The sequence below is a fragment of the Apodemus sylvaticus genome, chromosome 5 (assembly GCF_947179515.1).
Source record: "Apodemus sylvaticus chromosome 5, mApoSyl1.1, whole genome shotgun sequence".
Taxonomy (NCBI): Eukaryota; Metazoa; Chordata; class Mammalia; order Rodentia; family Muridae; genus Apodemus; species Apodemus sylvaticus.
The window spans coordinates 87599383-87615745 of NC_067476.1; the positions used below are offsets into that span (position 1 = coordinate 87599383).

At 40.7% G+C, this 16363-nt stretch overlaps 1 protein-coding gene across 2 annotated transcripts in view; it reads right to left on the bottom strand.

The window, feature by feature from the left end:
* Positions 1-2645: 2645 nt before the first annotated feature.
* Positions 2646-16363, bottom strand: part of Elp4 (elongator acetyltransferase complex subunit 4) — a 227365-nt gene continuing 213647 nt past the window's right edge. For both annotated transcript variants that reach the window (XM_052183137.1, XM_052183138.1), the window contains exon 10: positions 2646-3042. In XM_052183137.1, the coding sequence (XP_052039097.1) occupies positions 2911-3042 (132 nt within the window). In that variant the 3' untranslated portion in view covers positions 2646-2910. The remainder of the gene's footprint in view (positions 3043-16363) is intronic.

Genomic DNA, 16363 nt, shown 5'->3' on the forward strand with positions numbered 1-16363 from the left:
TTTCAAAAATCAAAATGCAAATCTTTTGCTTAATTCTGACACTGTTGATGGTGGCTATCTTTGGACGTAGTAACATGAGATCTTGGAGGTGACATTAATGGGCTTAAGCGATGGTTTCCCACATGCCCTTGCTGTAGGTATATGTTTATGTCCCAATCATTAAAATAAAGACAGGGAATTAATAGAAGAATAGCTGTTGCTTTAGAAGCTTTATTTATGCTGGGGTTAGCACTAGAAAACCTGGGGAAGAGCTAAAGAGCAAGTAAAAAGCTGAGAAAGTGATCTTGTCCAGTGGCTATTAAAACATTCAGATGGTCTCAGATCCACATACCTGATTAACCTAGAGTAGTCAAAATCTTTACCCATGTTAAAGAAAGGCAGATCTATCACAAGGAATGAATAATCTCACAGGGCCTCTGGCTTCATGCACTGGGATGCTGATATAAAGAGAGTTCAGTTACTCTGATGGTGTTACTAAGTATTTATACTCAAGACAAGTTAAAAACTATGAATAGATTGTATATTTCATAATATATCAGGAGGACATGTGCTTGTATGTGTGTGTAGCATATTGAAGACCAATATTTTCATGTAGGAAGTTGTGCAGTAATAGAGAATAAAAGTTTGCAGTAATAGAGAACAAAAGTTTCCAGATAAAGGAAAACATATTTTTAGGTTGGTTTCTATCAGAGGAAAACAAAACATAACATAACAAAATATACCATACATCTGTTTCCAATAGCAGTTTCTTCTTCTTGTTATTATTATTTTAAGTAGTAGCAGCATTAAATATGCTGACTGAGTCTGAAAAACAAAGCAGCAGATACAGTATTTTTGGAAAGCCCAAGTACTGTATTAATTTAAAATGTGGTTTTATTAACTTTGAAAAGTTTAATTTCTATTTAAACTGAGGGTTCAAATATGCTCACTCAATTTCAAGGGAATTTAGCTCTTTGTAATGCACATATCTACTAGTAAACAATTGTTAATTTTGTAGATATAGGAAACAAACCAATGACTCATTAGATATTTTAAAATAATTTACACAACTGATGGCCTCACACTTCCTTTTCAGAGTCAACTGCCAAGGAATTGTGCTGTTGTGTGTTTGTGTGAAATGAGTCACAACAGGGTAAGAGAAAGGTTAGTTATTAAAACAATCAAGCATTCACCTCAGTTTATTCACAGCCCATTAGAGGACAGCAGGGCTTCCGTGGTACCTCTGCCACATGTCTTAATATCTGTAGAAGAAATCAATTTCTGAGGTTGTTTTAAATCTTAAAAGTACCTTTCCTTAATATAAACACCCTTTAATTTTAACTGACAGATCAATTCTAAACTTTATTTTGAAAAGAAAATGGGGAAGAATTTGTCTTGAGAATTAAAAGAGATTAAAAAAAAAATAACCAAACCAGACATTCTTAAAAAAAAAAAAAAAAACAAACTTGATTTTTTTTTTTTTAGTGCTAATGAAGTCCTGGTGACAAAATAGTTGTCTTTTTGATTTTATCACAAAAAATAAACTGGTAGTGACAGGATATGATGGAGAGATTTGACATCCTGGCAAATCACTGTCATTGATTCAATTATTCTAATTCTGAATAAGAACTGTATACAGTGTGTGTTTATGCTACACTGGGCTTTTTTTTTTTTTTTTTAAGTGACTGACATTCATCATATTGGTGAGACAGTTTTAAAAACCTAGTCTTTGTTTTTGACAATGTTGTCAAGAGCAAATAGAGTATAATTTGTGGTATATTAAAAGGAAACTGCTTAAAATGCTAGTTAAAGGTACTTCAAAATATTCTAATTTATTTGAAAATGTATTTTTGAAATTCGATTTCTGCCAAAAGATGTTAAACATATTTTTAAAAAACTGGCGTTTTTAAACACATGCAGCAAGCGGCCTTCTAGCTTCCACTGCTTACCTATGGCTCGGCAAACCCTTCAAGAATATGGACCCACGGCAGCAAACCCTAGTGTTTCACAGGAAAGCCTGCTCCATATGCTGTGTCCCCGAGATATGCCGCACGGTTACATCACTGACAGGCTCAGCCAGTGCTCACACTTAACAAAGGCACAATGGAGGTCTGAGTCTGTCTCAGTTACCCACGTTTTCTTACACCTATATTATATAACCTGCTCACCAGGCTTCCATACACAGCTCTAGGACCCCAGCGTTAGTGTAGTAGCTGCCAGCTTGAATTTTGTCCGTTGACACAGTTTTATAGTGCTGATGTCAATTATCCAGAACTTTAGAACAGCTGTCCACCCAGGGTTTTTTTTTTTTTTTTTTTTTTTTTGTCTGTTTCCCATCAAGTCCTGTATATACTGTCTAATGTGGTGGGATAATGTAGACTGAATTCTCAAATATGTTTTTTGTCTTCATCAATTTAAACAACAGGATGCACAAATGCTAACTGTTTCAAATACTAGAAAACAAAACATTCTTTGAAAAAATGTCTTGACAGTTTTTAGTGACCTTTTCAAAAACAAAGTGATCTGAAATGCATTCACACACAGCTTGAATTCAATGTTCTACACTCACTCTATGGGGTGTGACATGCGTGTTACCATAAGACACAGGTCAACATCATCCCACTGCTACAGTCCACGTGAACTAATGACAACTCTAAGACACTGTGTTGCATATTTTTTGGTGTTTATTTAAAAATTAATTACTATTCAAAAAAAACACAAAACAGCTAAATGTCAAATGGCATATTTCTGCCATATTACGTTTGTAGAAAAACAAATCATGACCAACCCAAACTGAAGAATGGCGGCTCCACTTTGTAACCTGGTGGTTCTCAAAGACTGGAGGGTCAGATCATTGAGACAAATAGTTACGAGCTACTAGCAATCCTATCAGAGTGTCAGGAACCTGCACGAGGTGACTAAGGAGGGTCCCTAGAAGTCCAGGTGCCTCTTGCCTCCAGCCATTGAGCTGCAGCCTGCACCCAGCAGTGTGGCGGATGCTGCCAGATCCTGTTTGCTTGAACGGCCCACTGTGTCTGACAAGTCTGGAGGCAAATGTAGTCGCTGGGGCACATGGTGAGAGAAGGAAAAGAAGAAAAAAATTAATTTTGCTTTCCCACACATTTCAGAATACAATATTATGCTCTGTTGATCAGCATTTAGTCTTGCATATGAAATCTCTGCTAAAACAATTCCTCCGACGGGGCCCATTACCATCACATCCCCTTCTTACTAGGGTTTTACAAATTACAGCAACTGTTAGAAATTGGACCAAGATTCTCAGTGGAATGTCTTCCGAGTCCAAAACTAAATCTATTAAGGTTTTTCTTTCTTAGGAATGAAAACATGCAAATGCACAAATTAAAAAATATCATACAATTATAGCAGTTTTTTTCTGGTTCTGTTTTTGCCAGGGTCCTAAAATGCTTTTTAATTAACTATAGCTTTTCAGGAATGGTGGATTCCCACAGACACTTGGTTCTCTGCATGTCTATGCTTACCTGATGATTCAATTTCATCACTATACTTTTCTATAGTATTACTATACTATACTTGTTCACAACCCTCCTGGCACAGTGAGGACAATGAAGCTGGACTGCAGTGCTTTTCCTATGCACAGGTGAGCTGGCCATAGCATCTACTACAAGTTTGCCTCAATGCACAACATTGGAATAGACTTTCAAAACTGTACTTTGGCTTCGAATATCTCCTAGATCCAAGCTTACTTAAGCAGACCTACCCCACAACCGAACTACAGATGTTTCTGTGATTAGAAAGAGATACACACATTTTTTATTAGATATTTGCTTTATTTACATTTGAAATGGTATCCCCTTCCCACATTACCCCTCTGAAAACCTCCTATCCCATCCTCCCCTCCCCCTCTTCACCCCACCCCCTACTTCCTGACTTGTATTCCCCTATTTTTAAAAGACTGTTTTTTGTTTGGAAAGAAACATAAACCAGGGATGGTGGTGAACACTGTTAATCCCAGCACTTGGGAGGCAGAGAGAGGGGGATCTCTGAGTTCTAGACCAGCTTGGTCACAAAACTAGTAATAGAACAGCCAGGCTATACAGAGAAACCTCTCCACTCCTACCCAACCCTGCAAAAAGGTGAAAGGAATATAAAATTATTTTAATTATCAATTCTCTGTCTCTTTCTCTCTCACACACAGAAACTCAAATTTAGTTGGGAGGTAGAGGTAAGCAGATCTCTGTTCTGAGTTTGAGGTCAGCCTTATTTACAAAGTAAATTCCTTGACGGGCAGTGGTGGCGAGCACCTTTAATCCCAGCACTTGGGAGACAGAGGCAGGCCAATTTCTGAGTTTGAGGCCAACCTGGTCTACAGAATGAGTTCCAGGACAGCCAGGGCTACACAGAGAAACCCTGTCATGAAAGAAAAAAAAAAAGTAAATTCCAAGCTAGCCAGGCTACACAGTAAGACCCTGTCCCTGTCCCCATCCCTCAATCTAAATTTAAGGAAGAAGGTATTGACTTTCCAGATCAAACACAGAGACTTTTTTTTTAGAAATCATTATAACTCTCTATTTAATATAGTAAAACATCCATTCACAGAGCATTTCCATTGTATTAGGTATTATCTAAACTAGCTACAGATGATTTAAAGGCTATAGGAGGATAGGCATAGTTACAGGCATATACTATGCCATATAGCAGGGACTTTGGTATCCACAGATCTCAGAATCTACAGGGGTCGTGGAGCCACTCCTCCATGGTGACAAAGGATCACTCTCTGTTATGTGAGGCACAGAAAGGAGGGCAGCACCACAGGCATGACAGGATGGGGCTCTCTCACGGGCAACTTAGCTGAGACCTTCATTTGGAAAACTCTTCAATGGGGGAAAAAGCTAGGACCATTTTTTGTCAAAATGTTTGCTCACAAGCACATGCTCCTGCTCATGCTTTCCCAATGAAAGACCGCCTTGTCTTGTAAACACAAGCTGTATGTAAATAATCAAAACATTTAAAAACATTTAACATAATTTATGAAAAGGTTCTTCCTTGAATTGTTTGCCTCAAATAGGAATGTATTTCAGATGGCAAACACTGCTGTACCAATAAATGCATGGCCAGCACTGATGTCAGGTGGGAGACGGGCGTGTGGAAACCCTGGGGTGTTCATACAGAGCTGCTTATTTTATCTGCAGCACCTAGCCTGTCAATTATTAAGTAATCGTTTGTTTCTGAAATCTCAGATGAGACGTATTTGTTCCCAAATGATTCTTCCAGTTATTTGTACTCTGTTACATAGAAGATCTCAAGCAGAAAGGAAAGCAAGACAAGCTCAGTGATCTTAAAGGAAGCACAGCTTCTGGTTCTGAGACTATAAGTATCTGTGTAATGTTAACACACCACAGTCCATGGAAGCAGCAGGAGGGAACGAGACCTTCAATTGTATCTGTGTTTTATTTTACTGTAAGAGCTCATAATCACACTGACAAGCACAGAGGAAAAGGAACAGCATACATGCATGGTTGGAATGATTTGAAACTTAAGAGAGTTACAGCTTGTGTTTCCAATGCTGGAACCTACCAAATGGTATGAGTAGCCTTATGGATTGAACTCAACAAACAATCTACAAGGTGTTCTGAAGTGAGCATATTACCTTCCACAATATGGTTTCCTTATAACCTACTTACATGAAGAAGGCAACTGCAAAAATCACTCTCATAATAAACTCTTGAAGTTGGATCCAAGAAAGGCAGGGCAGAGGAGATAGCTTTACAGAAATGGGCCCAGAGCAGGGACCTAAGTGATGTCCTCAGTTCTGACAAGGAGAATGGGATTTGCCCAATGGCAGGAGCAATATCATATAGGTAGGGTGTACTGGGAGGCTCAGTCTGTATGGAAAATCTAAGCAGGGAAGCAAGTGTAGTTTATTCAGGACTAGCAAAATAAAACATATTTTAGGAGTGCAACTATTTGCTTAGTGACTGCCTAAGCACTTCTTTCTCCACTTACCTCTTCTCTCATCCTGTCCTCTCACTCTCTTTCCCACCCTCCCTCCCTCCTCCCTTCCCCCTTCTCCTTATCTAAGAAAGGATTGTGAGCCAACTAGCTGAATGCTCATCTTTGGAAAAAAAATGACATGTGACATACTTGGACATCTTTTGGATTGAATGGTTTGAAGAAAAGTAAAAAATTCATGCACTACTTCTGATTAGAAAGACTTGGGGTAATATGAATAACCACTTGTAGCCAAACACTTTCCTCTAAAGCTTCTTATATATTCTTGAAGGCTCAAAGTGGGCTAGACAATCTGTGTGTGTGTGTGTGTGTGTGTGTTTGTGTGTGTATGTGCCTTGCTTTTGCTGACTTCTTGAATGTGGTCACCATGAAATGTAGACTCTCGAGCAGGATTTGTTCTTTCTTTCCAAGCCTCCCCTGTGTGTGCACCACATCATTGTGATGTGAGGCTGGGAAGAAAGGAGTTCAGGCTCTGGCCTGGCCAGCTGTGTCAAGAAGCTCTCCTCCAAGGCTTCCAAAACCTGCACACACACTTGACATGTAAATGCTCAGGTGCTGCTGCATCCCAGATCTGTCTTCTGAAAACGTGTATTGCATGGTGACCTTCTTAAGATAAACTGCCAGGCTGCAGTGTAGATAAACTTTTAGATGTTGAGATTTCATTGAATAACAGTGTAAATAAAAACCAGACCAAAATAAAAATGAATAGGCTGAATGCATGAAATATTCTCAGCATTATAAACCCAATCAAAGGACCTATCTTTCTCTTTATATCTGGGGGACTGAGCAAAGGCCGACGCGAAAAATGGATCTTTTATCCTGAGCTAAAGATCTGTTCCACCTGATTTTCTTTCCTCAGATTCTGAGAGGGAAGGACTGCAGACGAGGCAGGGGTGCTAGCTGGCAGCTGGAAGCCTGGTCTTTCTCTTAGTACCATGTCTATATTTTATGGGTAAGTGTGGGAAAAGAAAGACCTCTCATGATTTCCACAGGAGGCTGGGGAATGTGCAGGGATGGATCCGATGTGATCCACTTTCTCCACTATGTATGGAAGGAGAGAGTGCACTGAAAACACTCAAGAGCTTTTGCCAAAGGTGTCCGCATCCCACAGGAAGCACAGGACTCCCCAGTCCTTCCTAAGGCCTACCTCTTCTCTAAGCTGGGCTCACACAGACTTATTTATGCCTTCTCCAGGCAACCTCCTGATCCTAGGGACACAGCAGGCACTTCCTGCCTCAGTGGCCCCCTTCCTAATTCTGTCTCCTGTGGACTGCCAGACCTGCTCAGTATACATAGTCCCCAGACAACAGGGTCAAGATAATAAAGATTACACCTGGACCTGAGACAAACTGAAGGTAAATACCCATTAAAGTGAGACCAATCAATTTATATGTTTCATATTTGCTAAGAGAAAACCCCCAGGCAGTGTTTGTTTTCTGAAAACAGTTGACAAAGTCCATTTAACCCTTAGCAGATGGGCAGACGATCTTTTACAAATTTCTTGTATTCCCCAGAAAGCCTAGTTTGTGTTGCTCAGAAGCACAGAACATTAATCTTTGAGAATAATTTCCAGTATATTTTTTCTTTTAAATGTAACCAATTTGAGTGCAGACTGGTGCATACCTGACGGGTTCTATCTTATTCCCCTAGCTGCCCTGCCAGGGACAAAGCAGAAGCCATGCTGCGAGAGCACTGGGCATGCGGGTGGGGGTGGGTGGAGCGGGGACTATGACTCCCACCTGTCCTTCACTTTCAGGGTGTCTTTGACAAGTTTCAGTGTGCTCATCCATATGAAGGAACAACTGTGCCCTCACAAGACTGTCATGGAGATCAAATTACATGTAGAGATACTTTATGAACAATAGTACTATACAACTTTAGAGTTACTATAGAGATATTTTGTGAATAATAGTACTATACTAACATATTTAAACATCTTTTCCTTAAAAAATAGATTTCAGGGGGTTCAGAAAGATATATGTAGTGTAATGTAATTAAAGCAAGTGAGTTTAGTAGGGCAAGGAGGTGAATCTACAAGTAGAATTCACTATACATAACTGGCAGCAGTTATTGGGTTTCAGGAAGTAAGCCAGAACTTCAGTATTACTATACATTAACTTCATTGCAGCTCTGTACATAAACATAAAGGAAGCTGCACCCATAATCCCTTGCTTGGCATTTGGTCTAACATGTGGCCAACCACAGAGTACACATCGAGGGAGCCATGGCTCCAGCCGCATGTGTAGCAGAGGATGGCCTTGTTGGACATCAATGAGAGAAGAGGCCCTTGGACCTGTGAAGGCTCGATGCCACAGTGTAGGGCAATGCCAGGACAGGGAAGCGGGAGTGGGTGGGTTAGTGAACAGGGGGAAGGGAGATGGGATGGGGGTTTGGGAGGGGAAATGAGGAAGGGGGATAACATATGAAATGTAAATAAAAAATATCTAATAAAAAAAAGGTATGGTTTGAATGAGAAATGTCTCCTATAGTCTTGGGCATTAATACTTACTTCCCAGTTGGTAGTGCTATTTGGGGAGCTTAGATAGTACAGCCTTGCTGGAGGAACTCTGTCTCTGAAAGCGGCTTTGAGAGAATACCTTACATCCTGGTTTGCCCCTCTGCTTCATGCTTGCTTCTCTAGCTGCCACGCCTGTGGCTTGCTGCCCAGTTTGCCTGCCACCATGGATGGGTTCTAATACTCTGGAACTGCAAATTCTTTCTTATATAAGTTGCCTTGGCTACAGTGTTTGATCACAGCAACAGAAGAATAACACAGAAATCAATTCAAGCTCCACATCATCTTAAAAGCCTGTCTTTTGCACATCTTCACTGCTGACCAAATTGCTAATTAAGGGGATGTCAGGGTATGAAGCTCCTCTACCTGGGTTCTCTCCTGATTCACACAAAGGGGAGGGGACATGAACAACAGGTACCCAGCCCATACCCTGCAGTCTTTTGGATCTACAGAGCCTTCACTTACAGAAAGCTTGTTGGTTTGTATTCATACTCTGTGATGCAATGAGTTAGGGCTGAGGAGCCACACCAGAGGCATTCCTATCCTAGGCTTGTAAAAGCAGAAATGTCACTGCTTACAACTGCCTGATCTAATGCTTCTGGCCTCTTCAGGCATCTGCGTGTGTGTGTGTGTGTGTGTGTGCGTGTGTGTGTGTGTGTGTGTGTGTGTGTGTGTGACACATACACAATTAAAAATAGTAAAAGTATATATCAAAGGATGGGTCTGCCTTCTAAATAATGGGATCTACTTCTGGCTCCAAGATCTATGCTAAGTGGAGAAAAATGAGGGCAAAGACAGGACCTGGAAGTTGGCCATGACACTTTTACTCACAGCCTGAATTTAAACATGACAGTCTGAGCTACAAAAGAGGCTTTTTGTTTAAATGTAGGTAAAAATATGTAACAAGCCTATTATTATTATCAGGGAAGAACAAATGTATATGGAGAGTCAAGCACACTGGGAGTCAACTGGTACTATGTCACGGTTACAGGAAAGGCTGCATAACAAAACTATCCGCATCTGGGAGGACAGAGTTGTGGCGAAACACAACTCATTGCGTGGGGCTCCAGTTTAGTTTCTGACCAAGGAAACACTCATCTGGTTCCCCCTAAGAGCCTAGAATGTGGCAGGGTAAAGCAATGTTCTCTTGCTCTATCTTGTAGAGAGATTTCTCTTTCTGCAGTAGAGAGATGAATTTCCTCACAGAGGCAAAGGGAAGGGGATGCAGCAGGCTTGAGACATTTGTCATTATTACAAGGTTTCAGACTGTTGTTTCAGCTAGTAAAAATGTCAGCGTTTTATGCTATTATATAATTGTTATTTGGTGTAGGGTTTGGTAATGTGTGTGGTGCATGCATGTGCGTGTGAGCATGGTGCAGATAAAGCAGGGTACTACATGTCTTCTTCTCTGACTCTCTACCCGTTTTGTCTTTCTTGCTGAACTAGAAACTTGCCAACTGGGCTTGTTGGCTGGCTAGCCAGCAAGCTTTGGGACCTGCCTGCTTCTGTTACCTGATGCTAAGGCACAGGCATAAACCATGCTTGGCAACTGAACTCAGGTCTTCACACTCGCAAGGCAAGTGCTCTTACCCACTGATCTCTCTCACCTCTAATTATTAAACTTTTTATACTTTTTACATTTATATCATTTAATAATGATTATTATAACATTATACTGCATGTATTCTACACTCAATTAAAACACCACAGTGTGGTACACTTCTGCCCAAGTTTTCATGAACTGTACATACACCAGCCTCATATTCAGCCTGGCCAGAAGAAACAATACCAGAACTGGCCCCAACTTTTTTCTTTCTTTTCTTTTCTTTTCTTTTCTTTTCTTTTCTTTTCTTTTCTTTTCTTTTCTTTTCGGATTTGCAAGTGTTCATTTGCTAGTGGCTGGGTACTTCTGGAAAATATTCTGCCATACAAGGTGAGGTTTTTGGTTTATATTTTTATTTTCTTAAGGTCCAATTCATTCTCAGGGTTTAAAATTAAAATAGTTTCAATTAGTGTCATATTTTTATTTTATTCTTTGAATTAAGAAATTCATTTGGTTTGTTTTTTCTTGATTGATCTGAAATTCAGACAACATCTCAGAGCTGGAACACTGCACACTGGCTGCCCATTGAAAAATGCTCAGGTGTGCAATTATTTTGACCGTCAATTATAACTGACAGTATTGTTTTGCCTCCAACTCTGCTTTCACCTCTCTGAAAGCAGACTGTGAAGAACTTACTTGTCTAAACAGAAGTGTGATTTGTGAAAAGGCACGTGTCTGTGGCAGAGATTGCTAGTTTACTCCCAATATCTATTCTCTTTAGAAAGTAAAAGAATCCCTGAATACTTAGAAGGTCACATGGCCTCCTTGAATCAAGGCTACATTTCTTGTTTCCCTTGCTAACAGATGAGGTTGAATGACTGTATCTTGGTCACTGCATTTTGGGCTAAATACCATGGTTAATGTTAGGATAAGTTTTGCTTTTTTTTTTTTTTTTTTTTTCAGGGAGTAGGCACCGCCACCTTCCCTCTTAGAATTGCTAGTAAACATTACCAAGTATGCCCATCTACCTCTCCTCTGGCCAGACTCTTTCCATGGACTGGATAATTAGGGGCAATGCAGTGTGCATCTAAAATCTCTATCAATCTCATAGTTGGCGATAGCATATGCAGAAGCAAGAAGATGAGTAGTTTAAGGCCATCCTTGGCTATAAACAGAATTGGAGGTCAGCTTGGATTATATGAGACTCTAGCTGTTCTCCTCCTAGAAAAGGTAAAACTAAACTAAACCAAATCAAAATATCCCCAACCCCCCAAACCCCCTGTATCTTTCTTTGTCCAACTTATTCTAGGGGCACAGAAACTCTTACTCTCATGTCCAGATGGCTACAAAGCCTATACAATTCCTGTTTTCAGGCTGTCCACCCATGAATGCACTGTGTGTACTTTGAAGCTCCTGGGGTAGCCAGGGCGTGGCTGCTAGTGGGCAGCATGGACATCATGACTGCAGGATGCATGTGTACAGATACAGAAGTAGTCCTATTTATAGAGGAGAAAGCAGGTGGCCTGAAGAGCAACTTTTTCTACTGTCTCATGTTCTCAAGTAGAACTCTTATCCTAAATTTCAAGATAAGTATATTTGTGAAAGAAAGAAGAGACACATTTAATGGCTTGACAACTTTAAAATGTTCCAGTATAGTTATGTTGTGCTTTCTCTGCAGTCTTGCTCTAGGCTCTCTAAGTGTTCAGGACATACAGAATGTCCTTCTTTTCAAGGTGCTGAAGCAACTATCCTGGTCATAAATTGAAAGGTTTTTGCTGAGGAGAACAAAGCAAAGGACAGAATCAATCTAGGATCTTCTGGTCACCAAAGGAGCTTGGGTCACCCAACTGGGTCTATGTGAGAGACACAGACTTCTGTGTTAACCAAGACATCCTTACTGGATCACTGTAACAATAGCCTAACCTCCACCCAATTAATTAATACAGATCTTGGTAAATGTCACATGAAATGTCCAAGTTCTATGATATACATATAATTGATTTAGTGGTTGGAAGAGGGGCAGGGAGGTTAAAGATCTCAGATTGTGAGAGTTGCTCTTATCATATCTGAGAACCTGGAAGGCAAACATTATATCCAAGTGAAGGGTGCTAATTTCTCAGTCAAGCTTACTGTTTCATGTGGTTTCAAGGTAGCTACTTATAAAATAAAGGAGATCATAGAAACCAAGGTTCAAGTCATAGAGTAGGTACTTGGCATTCACTCAAAGTGCCATCTGATGTTCCCACAGCACAGCAGGGGGCTGGACGGAAGTGAATGAGGGTCCTCCTCTCTCTGATCTGGGTACTAGGTCTGAAGGTGGACGTGAACAGGAGCAGTTCTCCTGCTGTGTTATCTCCTGCATTTGGCAGAGATGATAGTTCTGGCACCAGCATTCAGTGACTAGACATTGGCTTCCTAAACATTGAGAAGTCTTTGTGGAAGTGGAGGTTGGACCAATGTTTAAGGTCCAGCTAGTTGCTTCCTGAGGGTCAAGAAGCAGTTGCAGTAGAAAATGGGGCTTTCCCAAGGCAGTGGCCAAAGAGCTGTGTATCCAGTCAGTAGCTTCAGTGGGATCTCCCAGATTCTACCCTTCACGTCCTTCTGGAGTCTAGTTTGGTGGCAATACTGGAAATGTTCTGTCATAGATTTTCTTTCTATATAAAATAATTAGGTGGTATCTGATTCTTGCAGAAAAACCCCAGAGCTATATGCAGACAAGCACTTGTTGGGATAATTTATACAAGGAACTTAGGGGAAGCAAATGGCCTGGGCACCTTCTAAGGCAGTAGGTTCCTAATGCTGCAACTCTTTGATACAGATCCTCATGTTGTGGTGACCCCACAACTTTACACTTACTTTAGTTGTTGCTTCATAACTAATTTTGCTATGATTATGAAAGTAAATAGCTACATTTTCTGGTGGGCTCAAGTAATCTATATGAAAAGGTAGTTCCGTCCTAAAGGGGCTATGACACAGAGGTGGAAAAACATTTCCCTAAGGACTTGAGAGAACTGTATTGCCAAAGAGACCACAAACCTGGTCAGAAGCCTAGAGTTCAACCTTCAAAGCCCCACTGGTCTTTGAACCTCAAAGGGCACATCTTTCAGTAGCAACTTCATGTAGCAATATTTGATAATGGCCACAGGAGTGACTTCTTAAAGGGAAAGGGAGTAATGACTGAGAAAGATCCTCTATCCCGCTTTTCTTTTCAGGGCCTTATGTATCCCAGGCTAGGTCTAAGCTTGGTATGTAGCAGAGGGTGACCTTGAACTTCTGGTCCTCCTGCTTTTCCCTCCTGAGCATTGGGATTACAGTATTTCCTACCATACCCACTTAAAAAACCCCAACTAGATTCTGGGGGATTGAACCCAGGGCTTTTATACACAAAGGAGTTGTACCAGCCTAGTTATATCCTAAGACTCAAAGAATATTTTTCTACAAACTGCCATAGCATAGACTTCTAAAATTTTCTAGCTGGAGGGATTGTTTACCTATCCTTGGTAAGGGAATAGGTATTCATGCAAGAATATGAGCATGATCCTGGGTTCCAAAGGCTGCTATATTTGATAGAGACTGATAATTGCCTGACAATATCTATTCTCCATTTTCTTTTAGTACAGAGATCTTGAATACAAGGCCATTAGGACTAACAGCTTCATTTTCCAGGTTTCCCTTGCAGCTAGCTATGGACCATGTAACCAAGTCCACAAAATGAGAGAGCACGAGTTATGTCACAATCTTAAAGCACTGGAAAGAACTGAACTTAGGCAGCCTGACTTCAATATCCATACTTTTATTTTCTATGTGTCAGACTACCTAAACATTAGAGATATTGAGCAAGATAGGCAAGGTCCCTGCTTTCATGTAACTCACCCCAGAGGTCTAGGGGTCGTGTATAGGTCCACAGTTAAAGACTGAAAGCATAAAAGAGCAGGCAAATGTGGAGCATGTGGACAGAGAGGGCTGTTTGAAAGGAAATGAAACGTTATGGTATGGTACTGGCTGTGGGTACCACTTTAGTTGGTTAAGACCTTCAATGCCTTAGTATGGGGGAATACCAGGACAGGGAAGAGGGAGTGGGTGGGTTGGTGAGCAGGGGGAGGGGGGCTGGGATAGGGGGTTTCCAGAGTGGAAACTAAGAAAGGGGATAACATTTGAAATGTAAATAAAGAAAATATCTAAAAGAAAAAAAAAGACCTTTGTCAAGAGCACATTTGTGCTAAGATCTTAATTTTGAGAAGGGGGTTAAGATCCAGATGATGAGAATAAAGTTGAAAAGTCGTGAGGCAGGAGTAAGCTTGGCATGTTTGAAGAGGACAAAGATCCCAGCTTTTCTGGAGCGTTAGACAAGCGAGCAAATGGTTATTTAGTGTGGCTTGCAGGAGGTGGCAGACCTGGTGGGGCTTGTAAATTATGAGAATTGATTTGGATTTAATTCTAAAGGGCAAGGGCTATTACAGAAGTGATAGAAACATTTTTTCTATGGCTATTGATTATTTTCTTACTAAGTCGTGTGTAGAAATTTTCAATACTGGAAAACAATAGTTACTGTTTTAAGCATTTGTATTTTATGAAAGATGTTTTCAGAAAACCTTGTATGTAGGTTTTATTTTGATTCAGAAGAAATACTCAAGCAACAGAGTGACTCAAGCGTCTTTCCCTGCGCCCACAGGCCCCTCCTCCATCATCAGGCTCTGGACACACAGGTCGGGGAGAGAGCACAGATGTTCCAGGGTGCACAGGGACACGGGGAGAAAAACTGCAGAGCCTGTGGCCACTATCACAGGCAAAGGAAGAAAGCTGGGGATCATGACTGTCACTAGGACAGGCATTCAAGGGTACTTTACTCAGGAAGTCCCTTTTTTGGTTGAGATGAATGAGAAAAAAAATTTAGGAGCAGTATTTTTGGGACTACCCATCAGGTATCATAAGAATAGTAAGATGGCTTAGGGGGAAAACCTGTATTATGTGTTTTAGAACTGAGTGCTAAACTTAAAAGAATTATTTTAGAAATAACTCAAACTGTTAATCATATGAGAATACCTTTGCACCCCATTTCTTTCTTCCTATATAGCTTATGATACGGATGCTGCACCAGTGGTGGCAAAAGCAATTTGTTACATTTCAAACTAGTGCCTGTTTCCTTGCCATGATCTTAAACTGTGTACTGGGTGAACTGCTAGTGCATACAATGAGTGTTTGTATCCAGATCCATTCTGAAATATCAGGAGTCTTCCGATGCAGCAGAGCCATGATACAATTCAGGGCCTGGCAGGGGCAAGACTAGCTAATCCTTAGCTATGGACTAGAATCCTAAGATGTGCAAAGGCAGAAACTAGATTTTTGCAATCTGATAGCTTTACAAATAGCTTAGGTAAGCATGTCACTGCTAGCCCACCAGCTAACTTCCAGAGCTGGCAATTCTGGAAGAGTGCTCAGGCCAGTGATGTGGCAAGCATACATTTTTATACCCTGGACAGCATACCCAGGAACATGGGTTGGTTTCCTTTTGGGAGCAAATGACTCCCGAGAGCATAATGGCCAGCGTGTTTCTCTGTATAATGCCTATAGTGTATGCAGAGCACCAGTCTCCAAGGCCCTGAGATGGTGTATGAAGTGCTCAGTGCCAGTGGCGATGTAAAACATCCTGACAGCTCTAAATCTCCCAACTACTCTCCAGTTACTTTGAGATCCCCATATTTAAGGGTCTGCTGGTTCCTGGGTATGAAGAAAGAATTTCTAATGGGGCCAAATGTACGTATTTACAAGGGGGAATTGTTTTTTTTTTTTTTTATTTTTTTATTAGGAGCTGCCTTATGTTCAAGAGTTGTATTTACTTTGTCAAGCTCGCCAGAATTAGAAAATCCCCATTGCTAGGCAGCCTAGAGTGCACATGAAGTATTTCTGGGCATTCAGAACTGAAACATGTGCTGCCCAAAGGCAGGTTTCATTACAGTGTGTTATTTAGTTCTCTTTCGTCGTCGCTCCCTACTCCCACACCCCCATGCAGGAGCACTTCTGTAACAGGGATTCTTGGTTACTTTATGCTGTAACATATTTACATGATTGAAACGCAACAATCACCACATCTGTGAAGCCTGAGGGACAGGCACACTTTAATGGTTTCTTGAAGCAAGCTGATTTCCTGGAGCTTTCAATCTTTATTCTGTCCTGCATGCATGAACAAGCTCTCCTCTACTGTAGGTATTTGACACACTCTACCTGGTATGAATGTGAATGAAAAGAAAATAACACAAAATTAATTTTATGTTTTATCTTTGCCAAACCATTCCTGATTTTTCACCAGTTCAATGTTCACTGAAGACTGGGCTATT